At 29.5% G+C, this 24,902-nt stretch overlaps 3 protein-coding genes across 3 annotated transcripts; all 3 read left to right on the forward strand.

The window, feature by feature from the left end:
* The first annotated feature begins 782 nt into the window (after positions 1-782).
* On the forward strand, positions 783-4,748 carry LOC107890269 (O-fucosyltransferase 36). Its single transcript, XM_016814746.2, is given in 4 exon segments — positions 783-1,870; positions 1,873-1,972; positions 3,135-3,384; positions 4,409-4,748. Coding segments are annotated over 4 exon segments (1,563 nt in total). The 5' UTR covers positions 783-834; the 3' UTR covers positions 4,586-4,748.
* A 6,082-nt stretch (positions 4,749-10,830) lies between these two features.
* LOC107890030 (triacylglycerol lipase OBL1-like) lies at positions 10,831-15,105 on the forward strand. The gene is given in 7 exon segments (XM_041076176.1): positions 10,831-11,140; positions 12,364-12,581; positions 13,021-13,054; positions 13,322-13,731; positions 13,734-13,985; positions 14,870-14,978; positions 14,981-15,105. Coding segments are annotated over 7 exon segments (1,338 nt in total). The 5' UTR covers positions 10,831-10,950.
* Positions 15,106-19,441: 4,336 nt separating this feature from the next.
* Positions 19,442-24,584, forward strand: LOC107889033 (ubiquitin receptor RAD23b). The gene is made up of 12 exons (XM_016813327.2): positions 19,442-19,800; positions 19,892-20,053; positions 21,192-21,230; positions 21,324-21,400; positions 21,487-21,531; positions 22,612-22,789; positions 22,887-23,021; positions 23,125-23,190; positions 23,299-23,346; positions 23,428-23,537; positions 24,132-24,210; positions 24,303-24,584. The coding sequence occupies exons 1-12, from the start codon at positions 19,735-19,737 to the stop codon at positions 24,417-24,419; spliced, it is 1,122 nt and encodes a 373-aa protein (XP_016668816.2). The 5' UTR covers positions 19,442-19,734; the 3' UTR covers positions 24,420-24,584.
* The last annotated feature ends 318 nt before the right edge of the window (positions 24,585-24,902 follow it).

Consider the following 24,902-nt stretch of genomic DNA (forward strand, 5'->3'; position numbering starts at 1 on the left):
TAAATTATTTTTCAAAAATCATTTTCCGGAAATTATTTTTAGTAAAACAAATTGAGGCTCAATTATAGAGCGACATGTATTGTCTTGGAATTAGAGCAGGCCCAGCCCTAGGGTGGTTTGAAGGTGTGGTCGCCCAAGACTCAAGGTTGAAAGATGTTTAAAATATTATTTTTCAATTTTTAAGAGCGTAAAAATTTCTTTTTAACATTTAAGGGCCCAAAATTTTTTTACCAAATTTTAAGAACCTTAAAAAAAATTCTCTAACTTTTAAGAAACCTAAAACCCTATTTTTTTGTTTTGTTTAAAGTCCCAAAAATATCGAAAACGGGTCTGGATAAGAGGAGTCCACGTATATTAAAAAAGGCCCCGACAAGAGGCCAAGAAACCAACTATTAAGAACCTTCCTCTTAATAATCTAGTCAACCCCGACTATTTTGGATTTAAAAATATAAGTTTAAGTGTTAATATTGCGAAAATTCTTCTATTAAATTTAAGTTAATTATGGCACTCTTTTTTTGTTGCATGGCTATAGAGTATTTTTTTATTTTAAAATGTTTCACCAATAAATTTAATAAATAAATTTTAATAGTGCTAATAATTCGACTTAATTTTTGAAATTTGATAAATATAAAAACTAAATTCTTGAAAAATAAAAGTAAAGGAACTAAATTCAAAATATGCTAAAAGTACAAGGACTTGTAGTAAAATTTAACCTTGTTTTAAACATTCCAGCATTCGACTTTTTAAATCAAAACTAAAAACAGATTTTCGAATTTCCCGGTTATCACCACCAACGACTCAGCGGTTCACTCAGTGACTCACTCCCTTGCAACCATGGCTCGAGATTCTCCCTACGAAGACGACGATCACGAAAACTTAATCCACCAAAACAAGGACAAAAGCGCCAGTTTCCGCATCGAAGAGCTCCAATCCCCAATCCGACGTCGTTTCAGCAAAGGGCACTATTTATTCGCCGCCATCGTCACCGTCATTTCCCTTGTCGCCACTATTTACCTCTTCTTCTCTTCCAAGATCTGTGATACGACGTCGGATAGAATCAAGGAATCTCAACTCCGAGCCCTTTACTTATTAAATAAACAACGAAGTTCCCTCTTCGATCTATGGAATCACACTTTTGGTACCTCTAATAACATCACAGCCGTCCGATTTGATCAAATCAAAGCTTCGTTACTCGATCAGATCACGTTAAACAGGCACATTAAGGATACCTTGTTATCGACAGAAAATGGCACCGTTTCAGTACCTATCGTGAACGGTTCCGAAATTTGCCGGAAAATCGACCCGAAATCCTCTAAGAGAAGAACGATTGAATGGAAACCCGACCCGAATAAATTCTTGTTCGCGATTTGTTTGTCGGGTCAAATGAGTAACCATTTGATTTGCTTGGAGAAACACATGTTCTTCGCGGCGGTTTTGAATCGGGTTTTGGTTATACCCGGTTCAAAATTCGATTACCAGTACAATCTGGTCTTGGATATCGACCATATCAATGAATGTATCGGAAGAAAAACAGTGATCTCATTCGAAATTTTCATGGAATTGAAGAAGAATCACGCTAGAATCGATAAATTCATTTGCTATTTCTCGATTCCTTTGCCGTGTTATACGGACGAAGATCATTTGAAGAACTTGAAATCATTGGGGATTTCGATGGGAAAAGTGGAAACCGCTTGGAAAAGCGAGGATATTGAGAACCCTAGTCCGAAAACGGTGAAGGATGTGGAAGGAAAGTTTGGGACAAAGGAGGATGTGATTGCAATCGGCGATGTTTTCTTCGCGAATGTGGAGAAGGATTGGGTGCTGCAACCGCGAGGTCCCATCGCGCATAAGTGTAAGATATTGATTGAGCCAGCAAGCTTTTTTTGTTGACTGCTCAACGGTTTATTCAAACGTTTTTGGGGAGTGGTTTCGTTGCACTCCATTTCCGCCGACATGGATTCTTGAAGTTCTGGTATGTTTTCTCTTTGTTTCGTATTAAGCATAGAATAGAAAATTTTCTTTTGTCCGTGTTGACTCGCTATGTGAGAAATCTTCGAAACAATCGATATTTTGCCTAAAGTGTTTGTGATCAGTTTTATCTTTAAAGTATATAAAGAGCCTCGAGAAATGAGAATGCCTCACCCATAAAATGAACTGTGAATTTTTATTTTTGGTGGTATTTGAACATGTTCCCTTCTATGGCATTTGGTGGGTGAGTCGCTCTCGATCCGCGACAAAATCTAAAAATATTATTGAGTAAAGATGATTTGAGCACAATGTCTACTACTGTTAAAGTATCTGTCAACTCTCAGGAAAATAAGTTTGACCTCTCTTCTAACAATTTGATATCCTTTAAAATTAATAGTTATGTTGAATTCCGATTAAATTTAAGTCGAGTTGAGTTATACTAGATAAGCTATTCAAACTTTGTAGAGTTTTTTACCACTAAACTCAATAAGTGTGGGTTAAAAGAACACAAAATTAAAACCTTATAATGGTAACATTAGGCTTGTTTCCTTTGGTTTGAATGTTGTTTGCTGGTGGTAGTACTAGAATATTAATTTCATCTTGAAAGTATGATATTATGTTATTTGGTTTTTTCATTTTTATTGAAATATTTTTATTTGATATATTTTTATACATGAGTATAGGGATATAGATATAATCTTTTAATGACCTTCTCCGATTTGAAAAAAGAAAATAGAAGGATTAGAACATTATGTTTTAAACTTTCAATTGTTTTCCAAATTTGGCATGATAGTTGAACTCGGGTATATACAGTACGAGTAAGTTAAATTTTATCAAACTTTTTCATATATGTCGAGAATCTTTGAAAGATGGTATCAATATACGTAGAATACAAATAATTTATTGAACATAAATTGCTTATATTTTAGATTCCCATTGGCATTTCAACAAAGTTAGCTTTTGGCATTTTAGATGTTCTTTTGCTGGGATTCAGATATGTCTCATTACTCTATCTTTTTAAACCAAAGTTTTTCCATGTATTAGAGATAGAGAGTGTTTAAAGGATTGTATCATTGTATCCAAATACGTGTTGTATACAAATATTTCAAGAAAAATGAAGGGTCGGAATAGCAGACTAACATTTCTTTTATTCTTATATTACTCAGCAATGCCAAAAAGCCAAGCTGTTTTTACCCTATACCTCAAGCTGCTGATTGCATAAGGCAAATGGTTGAAAAGGCCAACACTTCGGTCATTTACCTTTCAACAGATGCAGCTGAGAGCGAAACCAGTTTGCTGCAATCCATGCTTGTGATGAACGGGAAGACTATACCACTGGTTAAACGTCCTCCTCGTGATTCAGCTGAAAAATGGGATTCCTTGTTATACAGGCATGGCCTTGATGGTGATGATCAGGTTAGTATTCATGGATCGAATCAAGTTTTGGTTGAGTTTATGGTATCCAAAACCATACATTTTTGTTTAAACCCCTTTTTTAAAACAACTTAGCTCATCCAAATGCTTTTTCTTTGTCCTCTTTCTGGTTTTACGTGCTGATAATTAATTTCTCCTTGTTTTATTTACCCATGATGATCAAATTGGATTCGGATGTAGCTTATGTATGATATCAAAATCATGCAATTTTGTCTAACCTCATATATAGGCTTTAATATTTTTGTTTAAGTTATCCAAAATATCGGATAGATCTTTGAATTTGGACGGATAACTCAATTTTTAAACATAGTTGATAATTAATTAGTAATGTGAGATTTTAATAAGCTTGTAGTTTTTATAAATTTAGAATTTAGTCATTGTACTTTTATTTTGAGAATTTAATTCCTCTACTTTTTAAAATTTAAATTTTATATCCAATTGTTAACAGTGTTATATATATATATATATATATTTTGTTAAATTGGTTGGTATGACATTTTAAAATTAAATGATATTGTAATGAATTCAAAATTAATAAAATAATTTCAATCGTGTTAACAGTAGGACATGAATTTTAAAATCCTTAAAGGAGAGAGACTAAAGTGCTAAAAATAAAAGTATAGGGAGTAAATTCCAAATTTGTGAAGATTATAAGGACATATGGCATATTTTAACCATTTTAATATTACTTTAGTTGAGTAAGAAGAAGATATTCATGGGTCGAACCTTATTCAAGTTGAATTTATGTATGAAATTAAAATATATATTCTTGTCTGAATTTTGTTTTAAAGACTTAATTTTTATGTTAAAACTTAATTTTGGCGTCTAATATTTTTATCCAAATTATTTCAAAAAATATACGAATTTTCTAGCTTTGAATGAATAACTTGATTGTTAAACAGTTTCATTGTCCTCCTTTTTAGTTTTATTGGCAGATAACCAATATGTCCCAATTTTATTTTGCCACTGATGATCAAACTAAGTCTTTTGATTTACCGTATCGAAGGTGGAAGCTATGCTAGATAAGACCATCTGTGCTATGGCGAGTGTATTCATCGGAGCCTCCGGTTCGACTTTCACGGAGGATATTTTACGGCTCCGGAAAGGTTGGGAAACCGCATCCTCATGTGATGAGTACTTGTGCCATGGTGAAGAGCCGAACTTCATAGCCGGTGACGAGTGAAGATTATATGAAAACGGTCAGTCGTAAAATCGCCATAACTTCGAATTTTCTCTCTTCTTCCTAGAGATTTTAGTGAATTCTAAGAACATTCAATTGGTTAAATTTTTAGACCTCCGACTTTTTGTTTTATTCTAAAATACCCATATTTAAAATTTATGTTTGATATATATTTGAATCGGGTATGAATTTTGATCTTTCAAATATGTGAATAAATCTAGAGAAATTTTAATTTTTCAAATATGTGAATAAATCTAGAGAAAATTAATCATATTCCTGTTTTATACATTCTGGACATTGATTTCGACTTCATGTAACATAAGCTTTATGTGTTCCGATATGTTGTTAATGAATTTAACCCTCCAAAAGATGAATTCATTTATTGACTTTGTAAATTACCATCATATTGTGACGAAGCCATTTGAATTGTATAAATATGGAAAATTCATATTTTCGTATTATATTCATGTATTAAAAACAAAACAAATGACGTAATATATCTCAATAAAATATTATAGTATGTATATTATTATTTAAACCTTTGATTAAGATGATGTTACGAGTTAATCGAATATCAACTCGGTTAAAAAGATTACTAAAATGTCATTTGCATTTAAAATAAGTTATATTATTAAACGGTAATTTAGTATTTTTTATTTTAAAAAAATGCGACTTAATAGTATAAAAAATTAAGTCCCTCCAAACTTTTTGCACCTAATTGAGTGCTTTAACGAAAAAAATTAATTAAACTCTTTGACCAACCTTGACCGTTAAAAACTAACAAAATTGATTCAGTTGGTTTAAATTGTTTTTAAATTTTCATTTTTTTCCATGTGGCAAAATAGCACGGATTTTTTTTAAAATTAATTATGAAATGGAATTTAGTTATTAAAATAATAAATTTACAAATAAAATAATTTTTTAATACCTTTTCTTCTTCAATTTCAAACTTTTTCTCAAAATAAAAAAATTTCTTTCTTTTCTACCATCCTTGTCACCGATGAAGCTCCTTTTGGTTCTTGTTTTAACAGTGGAATAAAGCCCTTTCTCCCCTTCTTTCTCTTTCCCAAATGATTTTCTTTGATGTTAATCAGAATTTTGTGAATCTAGACCTTGAGTTCAAAATTCAACCCATTTTCTTCATTATCATCATTGATATTTGAATCTTCTTTATAAATCCAATGCCTCAAAAGAACTAGAGAACTAAGTGAAAACTTTCAGTTATACGACATAGAATAAGTTTGTACTCTTTTACTCGATTAATGGTGTAGCGACGTAAAAAAAAATTTTGTTTTGCTTGGTCGCTAATTGTGGCGATTTATTAAACATTTGAAAACCAACTTTCGATTATATTAACAAAGGAAGTCGCCACCGATCCTTTTTTATAGGTGTGATCGGACACCTAATAAAATTATTTTAAAACAAAAAGAAGGCCAAATTTAGGTCTACGTGAAAGTCCAGAGAAAAATTGGGGTTCGGGAGTCAGTTACGCGCGAGGAAGGTATTAGCACCCTCGCGACGCCCAAAATTGGTATCTCATAAACATGTGTTGACTTGATTTTCAAAAATACGAGTTCAATATAATATTTAATCGTGATCCGGTTGAAAAGACGAGAGAGATTTTAGTTTTTGATTTTTTTAGAAAGGGTGTTCCGTTTTTTAACACAAGCCGACGAATTTCACCCAACATAGCGATGAAATCGATGGCTTAATATTAAATCAGTACATTGCCTTATTTTTGAAATTAATTAAAACATGAAAAAAAATATTCCTAAAGTGAGAAATTAAAAATAGATAAAGGATGAAAAAAATGATATCATTAATGAAAAATATTAACATGGAATACTAGAATATTAGAATAACAATAATAATGATATTTACAAAATAAAAACAAATCATGTACTAATAATAAAATAGGAAAAATGATATATTTGGTAATAATAATATAAAATAATAATATGTACATAAAAAAACATATATATGCATATAATAAAAGTATGTAATAATAATAATAATATCTACAATAAAAGAAAATATTAGGAAATGTACATAAAAAATATATACATAAAAAATTTACAACAATAATATAAAATAATGATATGTACAAATATATATATACATACATATGTATAAAAAATATACACTAATATAATAATAGTTATAATAATACTAGCAATAGTAATAATTTGTAATAATAATATATACACAATATGGTATTTAAAAATATATATATGTATATATAATAGTATTTAAGAATATATACATAAGAAATATATAACTAATGGCATTAAAAAATATATACATAATATATATAAAATACATAAAAAAATTATTAACACACTATATAAGTAAATGAAATATAATAATAATACTAAAATAATTAATTTAAATAGTAAAGTAACTAAAAAGAATTAAATTGAACTAAAAACAAAATATTTGGGGCAAAATTGAAATAAAAATAAAAGGAAAGGACTATATTGAACATGCATAAAACTGTGGGGGACCAAAAACACAATTAATCCTCCCCTCAAAACATAACATAGCAAGAGAGACTAAATCACAAAGCGCTACATACTTTAAGGCCAATTTTTGACAAAAAAAAAATTGAAGAGAGAAAGAAAAAAAAAGAAGGGAGAGGGGAAAAGAAATCCGGCCAAGGGGGGGCCGGTCACCGGTCGATCGTCGGCCGCCGCCCGTCGCCGGCCACCGGCCACGGTGGCCGGAAAAGGTAAATTTTTTTTCCTTAACAATATATGTATATATAAAGAAAGAAAAAAACAACACAAAAAAAAAGAAAGAAAAAATATTCGAAAGAAGATGAAAAAAGAAAAAGATGCAACCTTTTTATTGAAGTTTCTTTTGTGTTCAAAATTTGAAGGGATTTTTGTGTTTGTCTCCTTTTTCAATCTTTGTAAAAATCCCCCTCTTACATGATTTTTGAATGGCTTTTTATAGCCATCTTTTACATGATTTTCTATTATTTCTTTTTCTATTTTGTAGGTGGTGGTGGTAGACAATGGATATCAAAAATGGGAGAAAAAATGGGGCAAGTGGGAAAGTGGTTAGGTGGCTAGGGTTTCTTGATTTTTTTTTGGGGTTAGGTTTTTCTTTTTTTTTTGGGTTAGGTTTTTTCTTTCTTTTTTTTTAGTTAGGTTTTTTTTGGGAGGGCTTAATGGGCTTTTGAATTGGGTTTAATATTTGGGTTTTGTAATGGGTTTGGGTAGATGTAAATGGGTCATGGGTTAAGGGTTTTAGTGGGTTTAGAGGTTTGGTTGGGTTTTGATATAATCGGGCCCGGACAATTTGGGCTTCTACAAATGGGCGGATGTATCCACCACATGATTTTCTATGGAGGCTTTTCTACTCTGATATGGGTTGCAAAGAATTTTGACTGCTTTTCTTGATAAGGGTTATTGTAATTTTTTTAGGAAATTTGATCTATTTATTTGCCTAGTTTTGTTAATTGGTCACTTTCCAGTTGATTTTGGTTTTATACATTTGAAACATTTGCCTTTGGCTTAGTGATTTGGGTTTTATTGAAGGTATGGTTATGGCTTGTTTTTGTTAAAAAATGATGATGTAGATGTTATCTTTAGTGGTGAGGGTGGAAACGGGTTTAGCATGGTAAAAGAGTTGTTAAGGATGAATTTATCTTAGTTTCACAAGATGTGAGTGGAGGGTGAAGGTTGGTGGAAGTGACCATGAAGCTTGTGGATGGTGAAAAACATGAAAGCTTTTTGAAAATACTATGCAAATAGTGTCTGGTTGTCAAGAAAAGAAATAATAATTCTGATGGAGGAAAATTTGCAAAACTTAAAAGTTCGGACTTTTATACATTGAAATATAAAAAAGTAATATTTTAAAAAAATTCATGAAAAAAAATTTCACATCATTAAAATTTATACATATTTAATGTCATGTTTCAAAAATAAGATTTTTTTTTACAGTTGTAACTGCCACATCATTAATTTTATTAGTTTTTAACTGTCAATGTTAGTTAAAGGGTCTATTTGATTAAATTTCTTTGTTAAAGGACTCAACTGATTACAAAAAGTTTAGATAGGCTTAATTGATTTTTTATATAATTGAATTGGATCAAACTAATTTATATAATGTTAAAAATTTTATAAAATAAGGACTCAATCTAATTTTTAAATTAATTTCATTGAATAAGTCTTTGAACTTGAATGAAAAATAAAATCATTAACTAGATTTATAAATTATATAACTTATAAAAATGTAAGCATAAAAATAAAAAATATATTTTATATAATAAAAAAATTGATAAGCTTGAATTTTAAAAGTTCAAGATTCATTTTAAATTGAAATTTTCATTTTACGATTCATTTTTAGGTTCTAATATTTTTTAATGCTTTCCCTCTATCATTTTAACTATTAAACTTTTATTATTGCTAAAAAAACAAGTGAGATCAATCGATTGAATCGAAAATCAACTATTTAAGAATCACCCTTAATATATTTTTATAACTTTCGATAAATTAACTATTTGCATCATAAAAATTTGAGTAAACTATAAAAATAATTACTTTTGTTTGTCTCAGATTACATTTTAGTTACTTATGTTTGAAATGTTACGTTTTAGTCACTTACATTATAGTTTTGTTACAAAGTGGTCATTCTGCCATTAAGCTTCGTTACTTCCTTAACGGCGGGCCTATATGACAGTATAAATTAAATTTATTTAATTAAAAACTATTTTCATCCCAGCAACTAGACATCTAAATTGACATTTAAAATCCAGTTGGACTGCCATGCAGGACTGTAGTTAAGAAGGTAATAGAATTTAACGGTAGAGTGACCATTTCGTAACAAAACGATAACATAAGTGACTAAAACGTAACATTTTAAACATAAATAATTAAACTGTAATCTAAGACAAATAGAAGTGACTATTTTTTTTTTATAATTTACCTTAAAATTTTTGATAAATGTATGTATTCATAGCTAATATGATACTTAAAAAAAAAGATATATACATTTTTATTTTTTATTATATTAGTATCTTATAATCGTATAGATAAAGTTACTATTTTTGGAATCCTCGAAGCGTCTGCCTTTCAATCGCCCCATACATCACTTTCTTTAGTGATCCACTTCAAGCAAGCTCGTAAAGTGTGTATATATATATAAATATATGTTTTTGTATCATACAAATTATTAATATATAAACACTTTTTAAAAATATAAAATACCTTAAAATACAATTATAATATAATAAAATATGTAAATGCAATATGAATATATTAATTATTAAATTTACTTGTAAATTGTATTGTATGAAAAAACATAATATATTAGTCAAAAAAATTTAGGGGTAAACCTCAAAATTATATCTTGTTAAAGTATTAGGTCCATTTTTTTATGATTTAAATTTTTTTATATACATATTTATACATTTTATAATTATAAATTTAGATAAATATAATTTCTTTTAATAAATAAAAATTTAAATTAGTTCAAAATAAAAATATTTCTATTTAAATTCAATCGAATTCGGTATGATTGACAACTCGAAATTTTAGATAATCTAATGGATGAGAAAAAAAAAAGAGGTTGTTAAAAAGGCATAAGATCCAAGTATGAAATGGCATTGTGGTGAAGCTGACGATTATGTTCTGTTTGCATAAAGTAAAAAAAGTTCGACATCGGCTCGAAATTCAAAATTCGAAATTTTGTTCAACTTCAAATTAAGTTTAATTTTTACATCTCGAGATTAATTTAAATATCCAAATTGCTTGAAATCAATTAATTAGGTTTAAATTTTAAATTTAATTATTATTGCTTGAGTTTGATTGAAGTATGTTGAATATTTATAATTTTTATAAAATTTAAATTCGTATATACATATATATCCATGTTATTTTTTTGTCCTTCAATCAAGTCCGAATTAAAAATTAAAATAAATTTAATCAAATTCACGAACCACTCAAATCAAATATTAAAATACAGAAAATCTGATTTACTCAAACTCGACTCAACAAAAACCGAACCCAACTTGAATTTTTATTTTATTTTTTTGGAATACCTTACAAGGTTTAACTTCAATTTTAATTATTTCATAAAGAAACTGGATAATGTTAAAACTTTAGCCCATTCTCCTTACATTACTATAAAAACACATCAACTAATGTTCAAAAAAAACCAAACATCCTTAATCCTATCTAAACAAAACACATTAATGGCTGGTAACGGGGATATTGACGGTGGTATTTCCGGCAATTGTTTCCGGTACCTGATTGTGAGACCAGAAAAAAGGTGGGGTTTGGGATTGGATGAAGTATTTACTTTGGGGTGACTTAGAGAGTGGGTTGAGGTTCTTGGAAAGCTCGGACTGAGGTTCGGTGGCGATGGGCGGTGGTGCCAGTGGCGAAGAAGAGGCGAATGACCGGTGGATCATAATTGTGTCAATCGTTGTACGGAAACGGCTTGGTTCGTGTAGTAAGCCAATGGAGTTGACTGGTTACGGAGTTGACTTCATTCTCAATCTTATTTCTCAAAATGGATCTCTCTTAGGTTTATTATCAAACACTCTCAATGGTAAGTTCTCTCTCTCTCTCTAAATTTGTTTGGCTTGGTTTTCGTGTTGAATTTCATGTTCGATTATTTATGCCTAAGCTTGAGTTTGAGGTTGAGATTTTTAATACTAAGTAAAAATAAAATGATTGATTAATCTCGCAAGTTATTCGAATCTAACATTAAATACTTAAAATAGGGTGAACTTGTTATTTCGAGCTCAACTTTACAATAACTAAATTGAATTTTAGCTTTTTTTCTAATTCGAGATTGAGTAATTTGCAAGTACATATGTCTTGTTTACAGTCCCTAAATAAAATTGTAGTTTAATGTACTTGGTTTGTGCAATAACCCTTAATAAAGCTAAAAGTTTTGTGTTAAAAAGTCTTGAATTATTATATTTTTGGTGGGGCAAAAAAGAAAATTAAAAGGCTAAAAGGACTTAAATTGATTTATTGTTTTTGAAAGGGTTAGAAATGAAAACTTTTCATTCACGAGAGGCAAGGCTCTGGCTGCCCCATGACCCAAAAAAATTATAATTAAAATCTTATAATTTACAAATCTTTTCTTTAGGACTATAATCGAGTCAAGCCAAATTCAATACTGAAAAGTTCAAGCTTAAGTTTAAGTTCAACTTAAATTCATTGTTTAAAATTCAACTTGAACTCAACCGAGGATTATTATAGAAGCCCAAGTTTATCTAGTGGCCGGGGCGGGCTGTAATGGTGGCCAAGCCCCCTCAATTTTTTTAAAAAAAATTATTTTTCTTGAAATTTATTGAAATATTTAATTTAACCCCTCAAATATTTTTAAAAAATTATCATGCTTTTTAATTTTGTTTAAAAAATTTTTAATTAAATTCTTGTAATATTTTTTAAAATTCTCATTAATCTCACAAAATTTTTAAAAAATTTAATTATACCTCCGAATTTCTTGAAAAAAAATCTCATTAAACTTTTAAAATTTTTAAAAATTTTAATTTTCCCCCGCTCCTCCCAAAAAAAAAAATCTCAATATCAATCATTGTCTAGCAATGAACTCTAACTATTTGAGCTTGAACAAAGTTTTCAACAACGAATTTAAACCCATTTACAAAATCCTAACATTATATTCAAGCCGAATTTAATTTAAACAATAAAAAACTTAAACTTAAATTCAAGTCGAAATACTAAACTTTCGATCTTAACTAGATTAAATTCATTTACATAATTTACACTCAAACTCGAAATTTAAATTCGTTTTTGTAGGAGAAGTAATAATACCAAAGAGAGGCACAGAGACATTTATTAGTACAATTGGACAATTAGATGAACGAGTTGAGCTTTATAAACCCGGTTCAGTCACTGAACGAATTGTAAACTTGGAATTGGATGATAGAGCAATAATGGATCTGTGTATGATGGCATCAAAGCTAGCTTATGAAAATGCTCAAGTTGTTAAAAACGTCGTCGTTCATCATTGGAAGGCAAGGTTTTTTTTACTAATTTGTTTTCTTCCAATTTTATCTCGATTTTGTTGTTCCATTCTTTTTTAGTACGAAACATATGTTTATTGATATTTGAATAACTCTTTAAATATATCTCACGATAATGGGATGTGATGATTTTTTTTAGAATTCGAACTATATAAACTTAAATATTTGCGTAAACCTGATTTTATGTAATATTCGAATAAATTTGAACTTAGGGTTGAAAAAAAATTCTAAAATTTTGACCCAATTTTAGAAGATAAGTTCAAAAAATTACTGAAATCAAACCAAAATTTTAATTTATTTTAATTTTTTATGATGTAAAAAATAAATATTTTTATCTTTAAAATAGTACACATTATTTAATCAATTATAAGTCATAACAATTTGAGTGGCAACTAATGACTTTTGCAATTGATACTTTCGATGTTTACAGATGCATTTTGTGGACTTCTACAACGGCTGGGATGGTAAGATCAGCCAATTTCTATACATAACTTTTCGAGATCGGGTTATTCGTTAGGTTTAATATATATGATTCGGCTCAAATTATTATTTAACTTTTATTAAAAATAATAAAAAATAAATTTTTAAACATAATGATCTAGGCTTGCAAGTTAAATCAAACTCAATTTGAATCGTGCTTGAGAAGAAAAATATTTTTCAAACTACAACTTGATCTATAAACACTTTTAGTTCCTACATCGTTTATCTATGGTTATTTCTTTTTATTTTAGATTACCATAAGGAGAATTCAACTCAAGTTTTTATGATATGTGACAAGCCTAAGGATGCAACCCTAATATTGATAAGCTTTCGGGGCACTGAACCGTTTAATGCTAACGATTGGAGCACTGACATCGATTACTCATGGTATGAAATTTCAAAAGTAGGGAAACTTCATATGGAATTTCTCGAGGCATTAGGTTTAGGAAACAGAGAAGATGTTAGAACTTTTCGTTATCATCTTCAAACAAAGATCGTAAAAGAGTCCGATGGCATTGATAAAATCGACATCCGATCGCTAGATATGACTGCTTACCATATGGTGAGAGAAAAGCTCAGGAGCTTGCTAGAAGAGCACAAGAATGCAAAATTTATAGTTACCGGGCATAGTTTGGGAGGCGCTTTAGCAATTTTGTTTCCAATATAGTGCTTGTGATACATGAAGAGAAGAAATTAATGGAAAAATTGCTTGGAGTTTATACGTTCGGACAACCGAGGGTTGGGAATCGACAACTCGGGAAGTTCATGGAAGCTCATTTTGATCATCCAGTCCCAAAGTATTTCAGAGTAGTTTATAGCAATGATCTTGTTCCTAGGTTGCCCTATGATGATAAAACCTTCTTGTATAAGCATTTTGGGGTGTGCCTCTACTACAACAGCTGTTACATTGAGCAGGTATTCACTTTTCCATTGTTCTGATTTTTTATTTTTCTTAAAGTATTTGGGTTAAATGATATATTTTGAAATACGAACAAAGATATGATCCTTTGAAAACCGTGCTAGATAAATACACATGCTAGATAAATACCCATGTTCAAGACTCACTTATGTCAAATTACGGTTTTCGTTCCCCTACTATGTTATAATTTAGAATATTTAATCTCTTTATTTTATTTTGACATAATATGACCCATTTACTTTTTATTAGTAGATGCATCAGTTAGGGTTTTTTTTCTATTATTTGAGAACACAATTAGAGTCACATGAAAATCCAATTAATTATTTGTCCAATAATAAATTTACATGTTAGTTTAACGCTTAAATCTATTAAAAATAGATTCTCGTCTCTTTAACCACTAATGATGTTATTAATTTGAACTTACTAACAATAGTATAATGAATAGAGGGACGAAATCATGTCAAATTAAAATTGAGGGATTACCTGTAGAATTTCAATGCAATAAAAAGGACTATTACACTCTTATATGATAAATGTTGGCTTATGTCATGATTTTACCTCTAAACTATATGTGTTTTTCTATTTTTTTTTGTCTCACTTTATTACATGAAATATCATTTTTGTTTTAATTTATCCTAAAAAATAAAAATTGTCAATAAAAAACGTGGCAAGTGACACGTGATATTTCCTTATTGGATGCAGATAATTTTTAGAGTAAAATATAATGTAAATAATAATTTAAGTATTAAAGTGAGACAAAAATATTTAGATATCAAAATAGGAAAACGAGTATAAATGAAGAGACAAATTGTGAGTTAAGTCCTAAATATTGTTTGTTTATTTATTGTCATTATTGAGTCTGTTTCTTTGTTGTTGAAAGAGGATGGAGGAGGAGCCAAATAAAAATTTCTTTGACATAGAACAACTGATCCCTGAACATGCCAATGCAGTTTGGGAGTTGATAAGGGGTTTGGCAATGGGTTACACTCATGACAAGAATACAAGGAAGGATGGTTCTCAATACTGGTTAGGGTTTTAGGGTTAGAAATGCCTGGTATGTCAGCTCATTGCCCTACGAACTACATCAACTCTGTGAGACTAGGAAAGTCAATGTGACATCGGATTTTGATATAAGTATTGAATATGGGTATTTATCCATTTGAAAAATTTTAAGTATTTGAATAATCTTAAAAATAATTTCTTCTTTTAGATGTGTCGGATGCAAATATCCGACACGATAAATAAAAAATAAAGAGTTTCATTTTCGTTGAAGAGTTAATTGCATTAGACATCTTCAAATTATTACTCTCGTTCTAAATTGGTCTCTAAACTTTAAAATATTCTAATTACATCATCAAATTATTAATGTTATGTCAATAAGATCCTTTGGTTATTAAAATTGTTAATCATTAAATGATATGTCAAATTTTATGTATCTAAATTTAAAATGAAAATTTTAAAAAGATAGAATGTTGTGACTTAATTTTTAAAAGTAAAAACTAAAAAAAAAAAGAGGGAATGATAAAACTGTTGTAAAAACTTCGAAAACCTTGAATTTAAGATTTTTGAAACATCAATTATTCGTTTAAAATTTTTATTTTAAATTATTTTACATAAAATCTGATGTAACAATTAACAATTTTAATAATAAAAGAACATAATTAATATAAAATGGTGTAAATGTTAAGGATCAATTTAAAATTTGAATCATAGTTTAAAAATGTTTAGTGCAACCAACTCTTCATTGAATTTACCAATTTGTATCATTGTACTTCAACGTTGAACTTCTTGTTGAAATGATCTTTATCTCTCTAGAGTTATTTTAAAAGTTGAATGCTTAATATTAAATTAGAATGTCAATGAGGTATAAGTATGAGGACAGGAAATTTTGATTGTTGTTATTAACAGGAACAAAGTCAAGAAATTTTGTTTGGAAGTCGAGATAAAGTTTAAAAAAATTAATAGACAAAATCTAAAATTTCATTCCACAAAATATATATATATTAAAATATATGTAAAAATTATTAAAATTATATAAAATACTCTAAGTATAAACAAAAACTATCAAATAATTCCAATATTAAAGTTATTTCATAAATATACATATATATATATATATAAGTAAGGTGTAGTTAGTGGGATGGCAGGGCCTTGCCTCGACCCCGACCTCGACCTCTATAAAATGGAAATTTTTTCATTTAAGCTTTTTAAAATTTTTAAAATTTTAAATTAGTAAAAATAAAATTACATTTTGATCCTTTTTAAAAATAATAAAAATTTAATTTAATTATTTAAAAATTATAAAGATATAATCTATTAAAACGATAAAATTATATTTTTACTATCGTAAAAATTATAATTAATTTCGACTCTTGAAAAAAATTGTAACTTTTCCGCAATGGATGATGTCTAATGTAAATCCAAACATGTATTTTAATAGTTAAATTATTTGGTTTGAGTTTCATATAAATTTGATTAACCATCTTAGTTAGGATGCAAAGGGGCAATAGCACATCGTGAGTGCATCCAGCATGCGCGGCATGCAAGCATCATATTTGATAGTTTTTATCAATGTTATGGGGGTTTATATTTTACAATACTTTTATGTAATTTTTTAAAAAAATATCTTTTGTGAAATGAGATTTCAATTTTTAATTAATTAGTTATTAGACTTATATTAAAAAAGCATACTTTTTAATAAAATATAATAAATAATAAATTTTTTTGAGTTTTTACACATTTGATGTTTTTATATATTTTTTAGATTTTTTTATAAATTTAATAATTTTTTTTAGAATTTTTGAAGTTTTTTTTTAGTTTTGCAGTCGTTCAAAATAAATTTAGACAATCATTTATTCAAATTTATTCTATATGCACATTTTAATTTTTTTTAAAAATATATATTTTTTGTAATATTTTTTTATTGATCTAGCCGCTTCTGGTGGTTTTCCTCCAGCACATCAACGAGGTTAATGGTCATACTGGTCAACCGATGGTTTTTGTTAATGAGAAGGACTAATTAAATTTTTTTGGGTCACATTATATATCGAAATATATCATATAAATTATTTAGAAATTAACATTATTTTTTTTATAAATAAGAAAGGAAGATAGAACTAACCATAGCTTTTTTTCTTGGAATATTATTATTGAATGTGTACAATATTATTTTTTAATGTTATAAGAAATGCATTTATTATAATAAAATTTGGAAATTGCATGATTAATTTTATTAATTTTAAGCGTTATTTGCACAATTATTTGATTTGTAAGAAAAAAAAAAGACTTTTTTAAAGATTTCTTAATATATTAGGGACTGCAATTGTAATATGGAGATGAAAGTTCGAAAACGTTGAAAATAGTAAAATGAAAAGGACTAATAAGGTAAATATAAAAAGTGGAAGAACTAGGTGATAATTTCAAAATGACAGAGGGGTTTATTGTGGAAATAACCCATTCACACTTTTTTTTTTTTCATTTCCTTCTTTATCATCGTTTCATCTGCAATACTACTACTATTTGAAGTCAATTAAATTGTTGGGTTTAATTTACAAATCCCGCAAGATATTCAAATTGTAAATTCTCTTTTTTTAGTCGAAATTAGGGAACAATAATAGGTAACAATAACTAACTAGTTTAGCAATAATTTTGAAAAGTGTTGTGGTATTTAGCATTATTGTCAAAAAATACTTCTGAGAAATAAAATGTCTATTTTAGACATGTTATTATCAAGTAACATATATGCATTTAAATAATATTTAAATTAGTTAATATTATTATATTTTAGTAAGATTATAAAAAAATTGTTATAACTTGTTGTTAATATTTTAATATATGAAATATAAATTTTAAATATTTTTAAGCAATAAATATTAATTATTTATAAAATTTAATTAGAATATATAAACTATATTTTAAATATTTAAACATAACCATTAAATATTTGTAATTAGTATTTTAATAAAATATTTTTTTTATTTTTAATTAATGATTTTAACACATTTGTAATTAAGCACTAAAAGTGCTTTTGAGAGAGGAAAACTTAAAAATTTTAGCTTCTCAAACACTTCTGAAAAATCAAAAATTTCAGCTAAAAGCAATTTATTTAACACAACTTTTCTTCTAAAAGTGCTTTTAGAGTCAAAAATGTTTTTTTTAAGCATTACTAAACAGGCATTAATCATTTCATTGTGAATGTTCTTAAAAAAAGTAAACAGTTTTGTAAACTCTTAATCTTTAATTACTTATATTCAAATTGTAGGCTCAAGTTGAGCCTAGCCTATTATTACTAATTTGGAATAGGATAAATTATATCTAATGTTATTAATTTATTAGTAATCTTATGTTTTGGTTATTTAATTTCAAAAAGCTACAAATTGTCACTGCATTATTCAAAAGTTTTAATTTAAGTAATTGAATTATTCAAACGTTTTTTATTTAAATCATCGGACTGTTAAGTCTTTTTTTAAAGCCTGGCTAGCAGGCTTTAAGCGATAAATCGACGACTGATATGGTGGATTAGTACACATTGACAAGTAAAAGAGCATACATTAGATCCAAGTCGAATGATAGTTAGTGCTAAAGATCGAAGAGGAAAGTTATTTGGATCTTCGCAGATTCATGACGTTTAAAGTTGTTTCATAAAAAAAATTGAACCGTAGAAGAAAAGGTGAAGGAGAGTTTTCAATTGGTGCAGGTGGTAAGAACAAAAAAAGCCACACAACAAGGGTTTTAATAGCTCGGTGACATAAATGAAAACTTCCAAATCATTCAATGACTATTTTATAACTTTTTAAAGTTAAGTGATCAAAAAGTAAACTTACTAATACTTTAATCATATTAGGTTTACCTTACCCTTTAGAATACTCTAAATATAAGAAATAAATCATAAGCAAATTTTGATGTAAAATACTAACAATGTGTTAACAATTGGATTAAAACTAAAAAGAAAAAAGGAGATTTAACTTTTAACTTATAAGAAATAAATCATAAGCTTTACGAAAGTATAGGGACTGATTTCATATTTTAACCTATTTTTTGGTTAAAATATGTTCTAAGTCTATGTACTTTTTATATATTTGGAATTTAATTCCTTTTAATTTTATTTTCAAGAATTTATTCCCTTTATTTTTTAAATTTCAAAATGCAAGTCCAATTTTAACACAACTAAAATTCTTTTGCTAAATTATTTTTATGATATTTTAAAATGAAAAAGATATTAGCTTGGTAGCCATGTAAAAAAATGATGTATTGAATTTGAATTTAATAGAAGAATTTTAACGATTTTAACAATTGGACATATATTTTTAAATTTGAAAAGTAAGAGGACTAAATTTCTTGAAATAAAAGTAAAGGGATTAATTCTAAATGTATGAAGAGTACAGGGACCTGTAGCAAAATTTAACTTATTTACCAAACTATTTGAAATTAGTGACAATTGGGGGACCATTTTGCACATTAACCCTTCAACTTATGAAGTAAAAAAGTAAAAAAAAAAAAAAATCTAGAGAGCAGCTACCTCTTCTCTGCAACAAAAGCAAAAAAGCTCTCCTCCCTCCATTCTCTTTTGATTAATATTTTTCCCCTTTTTTAAAATTTAATTTTAAATAAACTCTCTTTTTATTTGATTTCCCTTTGAATCCCTTTAAGACTCAATTTATAGTGTTCTCTTTCCCTTCCTCCCTGATTCAAATCCGCAATCCACAATCCGAGAACGCTGCCGTTTCGTTCCCTCAATTCGTCGAAATGAAGCTCACCGTCAAAACTCTAAAGGGCAGCCACTTCGAAATTAGGGTTCAGCCCAACGACACTGTAATCCCCTCTTTTTGTAATTTTCATTCAATTATTGTTTTATTAGGGCTAAAATTTTTGGCTTAAAGTTTCATTTTTGTTTGGGAATTAGGTTATGGCGGTGAAGAAAAACATAGAGGATATACAAGGGAAAGACAATTACCCATGTGGACAACAGCTTTTGATTCATAATGGGAAGGTTTTGAAAGATGAAACTACGTTAGCTGATAACAAAGTCTCTGAAGATGGTTTTCTTGTTGTCATGCTCAGCAAGGTTAATTTGATTAATTTTCTTACCATTTGTATCGTTTTATTAGTGTTTTTGAGTTTAGTAGTTAATTTATATGTGAATGATGTTGTAATCCTATGTTATTTGGACTCGCGTATCATTGTCGGATATGAGTCTAACTCGGGTATTAAAATTCTTTTTCTAAGTTTTATCATGCCATATCCCCATTACCTTATTTGGAAAAATGTCATTCACATCAATATGGAATAATTGAAAAATGAAGAGTTGGAGCAACGTAAAGATGATCTACAAGATGGGAGTTTGATATATGATATACACGCGTCAGATATATATATATATATAAAGGTATTTTAAATAATGTAGTTTTTGGATTGTTTGGTTAGTAACTTGATGGTTAATTCAGGTATTTTGGTACTGTACAATTGGAGGGTTAATATTCATACAGATAGTAGTAACAAACCCACACCACACGCCATGTCTTAAGGGAGCTGCACTTTTGTTGTATCCAAGTAACCCTTATCTTTTGATTTGTGCCCTAATAAAATTTTACTTCAAATGAAAGGTTGATTTATGTTAAAGCTCATTTAGGTGCAAATTAAGGTTTAAGTGCTCATTTGAGTACAAATTTGAGGTTAATGGCTTAATCTGGTGTATATTAATGGTTAACGACTTTATTTAGTACCAATTAAAGGGTAACGGCTTATTTGGGTGTAAATTAAACTTTAGCAGCTTACTTAGGTAATTTGGTAAATTCAGCTGCTTTCCCGTGTTTTTAGCCTACTGATTTTAATGATTAATCTAATTGAAGATGGGATCTGATTTGAAGATAGTTTTTGTTAGTGAACCAGCCCATCCTTGTAGCAAGATACCTTGGTTGTTCTAATATTATACCAATTTGAGGCTGTATAGTTTTGGTGGTGGAGCTTTCGTCAAAAGCTGTAGGATTCATTCTGCAAATCTTTAATGAATACATGTTGACCAGCAATGTGGACTGTGGACTGTGGACTGTTTCATGATTGCTTTTTATTAGCTTCCTTCTTGTATAGATTAGTACAGTTTGGTACCTTTTATTGATTTTAGAAAATCCTGGTTTAGCATGAGCTCTTTGTATGTAATTGTTGTATTACTTACAATATTTTCAATTCTTTGGTTGTGCTTACAGAGCAAATCTTTGGGTTCGGCTGGGACCTCGTCTGCTCAGGTTTCCTTCATATTCATTCTTCTTGTTACATTGAGCATTATGTTCAAGTTTCATATAGTATAGAATCAACTTTTTCCTTGTCTTCCATCACAGCCTGCTTCATCAGTTCCGTCTACAACTGCACCTGTTTCTAATCCTACCCCTGCCCCAGAAGTTCCTGCACAAGCACCGTAAGTTCATTCTGGAATAGTTTTGCTCCCTCAAAATCTGCCCTTTTTCCCGAAGTCAGTAGCATTCATAATTTCTTTCATTTCAGGGACTCAAAGAGCGGTACATCTGCTTCAGATGCTGCAACAGCTAAGTATGTGGTGTATCTCCAAAATACCTGTATATAAGGTTAATAAATGCTTGGATTTATGTGCATGGAACTCATGCTGTTAAATGTCATGATAGAGAAGTATTTAAAACCACTTATGATTCATTTTTGCTTACCGAGGAAAGAAGATAAGAGAACAAGAGTCTTTAGATATCAGTTTGATTTCCTTTTGGTTAGTATTTCCATTCTGGAAATTACTTTTAGATGGAAAAAAACCAAATAACCAAATGGCTGGTGGACAAAGAGAAAAAAAACCTAATAGTTATTATTTACATTCTGCAGTGCCCTGTTTTGTTCTTTTTATTTTCTTCGTGACATATTTTCCTTCCTATCTAACTACTGAAGCTGACAATTTCGGTTCCCTTGATTGAAACAAGAAAATGAGTTGATGCAGAGATCACATTCTTTATCCCAAGCTTTAGGCATTCTTTTATCAAGTGGTCTCTAACCCCTTTTTTGTCCGTCTTGCTTAGATTCTATTTTTATTCTCCATTTAAATCTAGATATTGAGAAATTTGAAAGGGTTATTTTCTTGTTCTAGGGTCTTTTATCTTTACCTTGAATCATTGGGTTTAAGCATTACTTCAACTATATTTAATCATTTAAAGTATGGTAGCAACATGCCCTTTTTTTCTTTCTATCAAAGAATCATATGAACGATTAATTCCCACATGATACACTTTTTATCAAACCGAGAGAGCTGTTTTGCTTAACAGATCTCTAACCTGTTTTTTTTTGTCAGAACTCGGTAGTAGAGCTTTCAACTGACACTTGATTTTTAGTTTTTGTTTTATTGATTGGAACTCTTATTATCAGTTCGTTTATTGTTGTAACACATTATTCTATCTTTTATCTCGGATTGTATCTGTTGACAAACGGTGCTAGGGTTATTCTTTTTTCTGTCTAGACATTTTGAGATTTTATCAGGTGTTATTTGTTTGATTTTATCTTCTTTTGATTTTTTTCTTGGAACTTCTGTTTCGAAGCTCTAGCAGACTTCCTTTTTGGTACTTTCTGAACATTGTGAAAATAATGGGAAAAAACTTTTATCTTACCTTGTTGCAGTCCAAATACTGATACCTATAGTCAAGCCGCTTCGAATTTAGTTGCTGGAAGTAATCTTGAGCAGACTATCCAACAATTGATGGATATGGGTGGTGGCAGCTGGGACAAAGAAACAGTAACACGTGCACTTCGAGCTGCTTATAACAACCCCGAGCGAGCAGTGGATTATCTATATTCTGTATGCTTGAAATTTAATGGTTGTATATACAGCCAGAATTCTAACATTGAACTACTATATTAATCTGGTTGCGGTTATGATGCCATTTTATCTTCAGGGGATTCCTGAATTGGCAGAAGTGGCTGTTCCAGTGCCTCATTTTCCTTCAAGTCAAACCACTGAATCCGGTGCTGCCCCAGTTGCTCCTGTTTCAGGGGCTCCTAATTCATCACCTTTGAACATGTTTCCTCAGGTAAACCTCAGATTGTTGATGTGCTTTGATCACGTGTAGAAATTGGTAGTTCTTCTTTCGAGTGGTTTGATTTTGGGTTCCTAACATGCTGAAGTGATACTAGGAAACACTCTCCGGTGCCGCTGCTGGTGGACTTGGATCCCTGGATTTCCTCCGAAACAATCAACAGGTGCAGGCTTGTTATATGATTTTTGTTTATTTGCTTTCTCTGTTACTATGAAGATCTTTAATTCTTCGACATAAGGAATTCTAAAGTGCATGTTTGTTTGCATTTTAGTTCCAAGCATTGCGTTCAATGGTGCAATCAAACCCACAAATTTTACAGGTTTGCATATCTATTTTTTCACTGGCTAAACATCAAGAGCTTTTATTGTTCCGGATTTAATCGGCTTTTCTTCTATTACAGCCCATGCTTCTGGAGCTGGGAAAGCAAAACCCCCAGCTTTTAAGATTAATTCAAGAACATCATGCCGAGTTTCTTCAGCTAATAAATGAACCTCTCCAAGGTTCTGAAGGGTTAGTGCTTACCAAATATCATATCCGCTTTTTGATGAATCATCTACAGTTTTATTGGGGGTAGAGCTGAAGCTTTGTTATTTATTTTATCTTGTTTTTATAACTGTTTTGGATTCGTCAGTGATAAACCATTAACTTTGGCCTTCTAAAACCTATGTTATTCGGATTCGGGGGTGAGTATCGGTGATAAACTTGTTTTTTTAGAGAAAGTGTTCTATGTATTTGGAGGATCCTTGGAGGTTTTATCCTCATATCGGCGTGTTAAATATGAGTAGTTCATGAAGAGTTCAAGCAGACACTATATCTTGAGATTTATATTGATCCGGCTTTCGTATCTTTTCAAGTATCAATATCGATAGTTGACTTATATCTGAAGATGGGTATAAGATATACGGACAAATCTTGTAAGGATTATTGAAATACGTGAAAAGGCCTAGAAAAAAAAATCATATCCGTGTTGAACACATACATGTCTGACACTCACACCCTAGTCCTATTGAGATTAACAGAAGCTTTATTGTTTCATTAATGTATGGACTATCTATGCATCAACTTAAGCATCGTTAGTAACATTAGTATAAATTTGTATTTCAGGGATATATTTGATCAAGCTGAACAAGAAATGCCTCATGCAATCAATGTGACCCCGGCAGAACAGGAGGCTATTGAACGGGTATGCAAAATTGGTTGTTCTTCTTTTGGGGACCCTCTCTAAGTTCTTTTACCGAGCAATTCTTTTTTTTTTTTTCTTTTTTTGCCTTGTAGCTCGAAGCAATGGGATTCGATAGAGCACTCGTCATCGAAGCATTTTTGGCTTGTGATCGGAATGAAGAATTGGCAGCAAACTACTTACTGGAAAATTCTGGGGATTTTGAGGATTGAAAAGTTGAATCTTTCCTTACCTGATTTCATGTTTACCCTGGAAAATTTAATTGAATGTTTTCTTTTTAATTTCCCATCTAAATTGTTTCTGATATAGGCTTTAACAAAATTCATTTTCTTTTAATTTTACTGAACAAAATTAAAAACCTTCTTCATTTGATCCAATTAGCTGGTGTATACAAGGCTGTGATAGGGATTTATATTGGTGGTTTTGGTTGGTTTTAAGTATTGATTATATAAAAGGTTAAAAAATTTCAGCCTGAACTGAAGCTGAAATTACTCAAAACTCCAAACAAATCAAATTTAGGTTTGAACGTGGTTCCTAATTACATAGTAGAAAGCACTGATTAAATTTTTGGGATGGTTATTTTGATATGTTTGGTTCACTTGGCACTTTATTAAGGATCTTGATGTGATGGTAGATTTCAAAATTGCTCCCATTGAACACAGTACAAAGCTTATTAATTTTAACATTTTTGAGTG

This window comes from Gossypium hirsutum, chromosome A09 (assembly GCF_007990345.1).
Source record: "Gossypium hirsutum isolate 1008001.06 chromosome A09, Gossypium_hirsutum_v2.1, whole genome shotgun sequence".
Classification (NCBI taxonomy): Eukaryota; Viridiplantae; Streptophyta; class Magnoliopsida; order Malvales; family Malvaceae; genus Gossypium; species Gossypium hirsutum.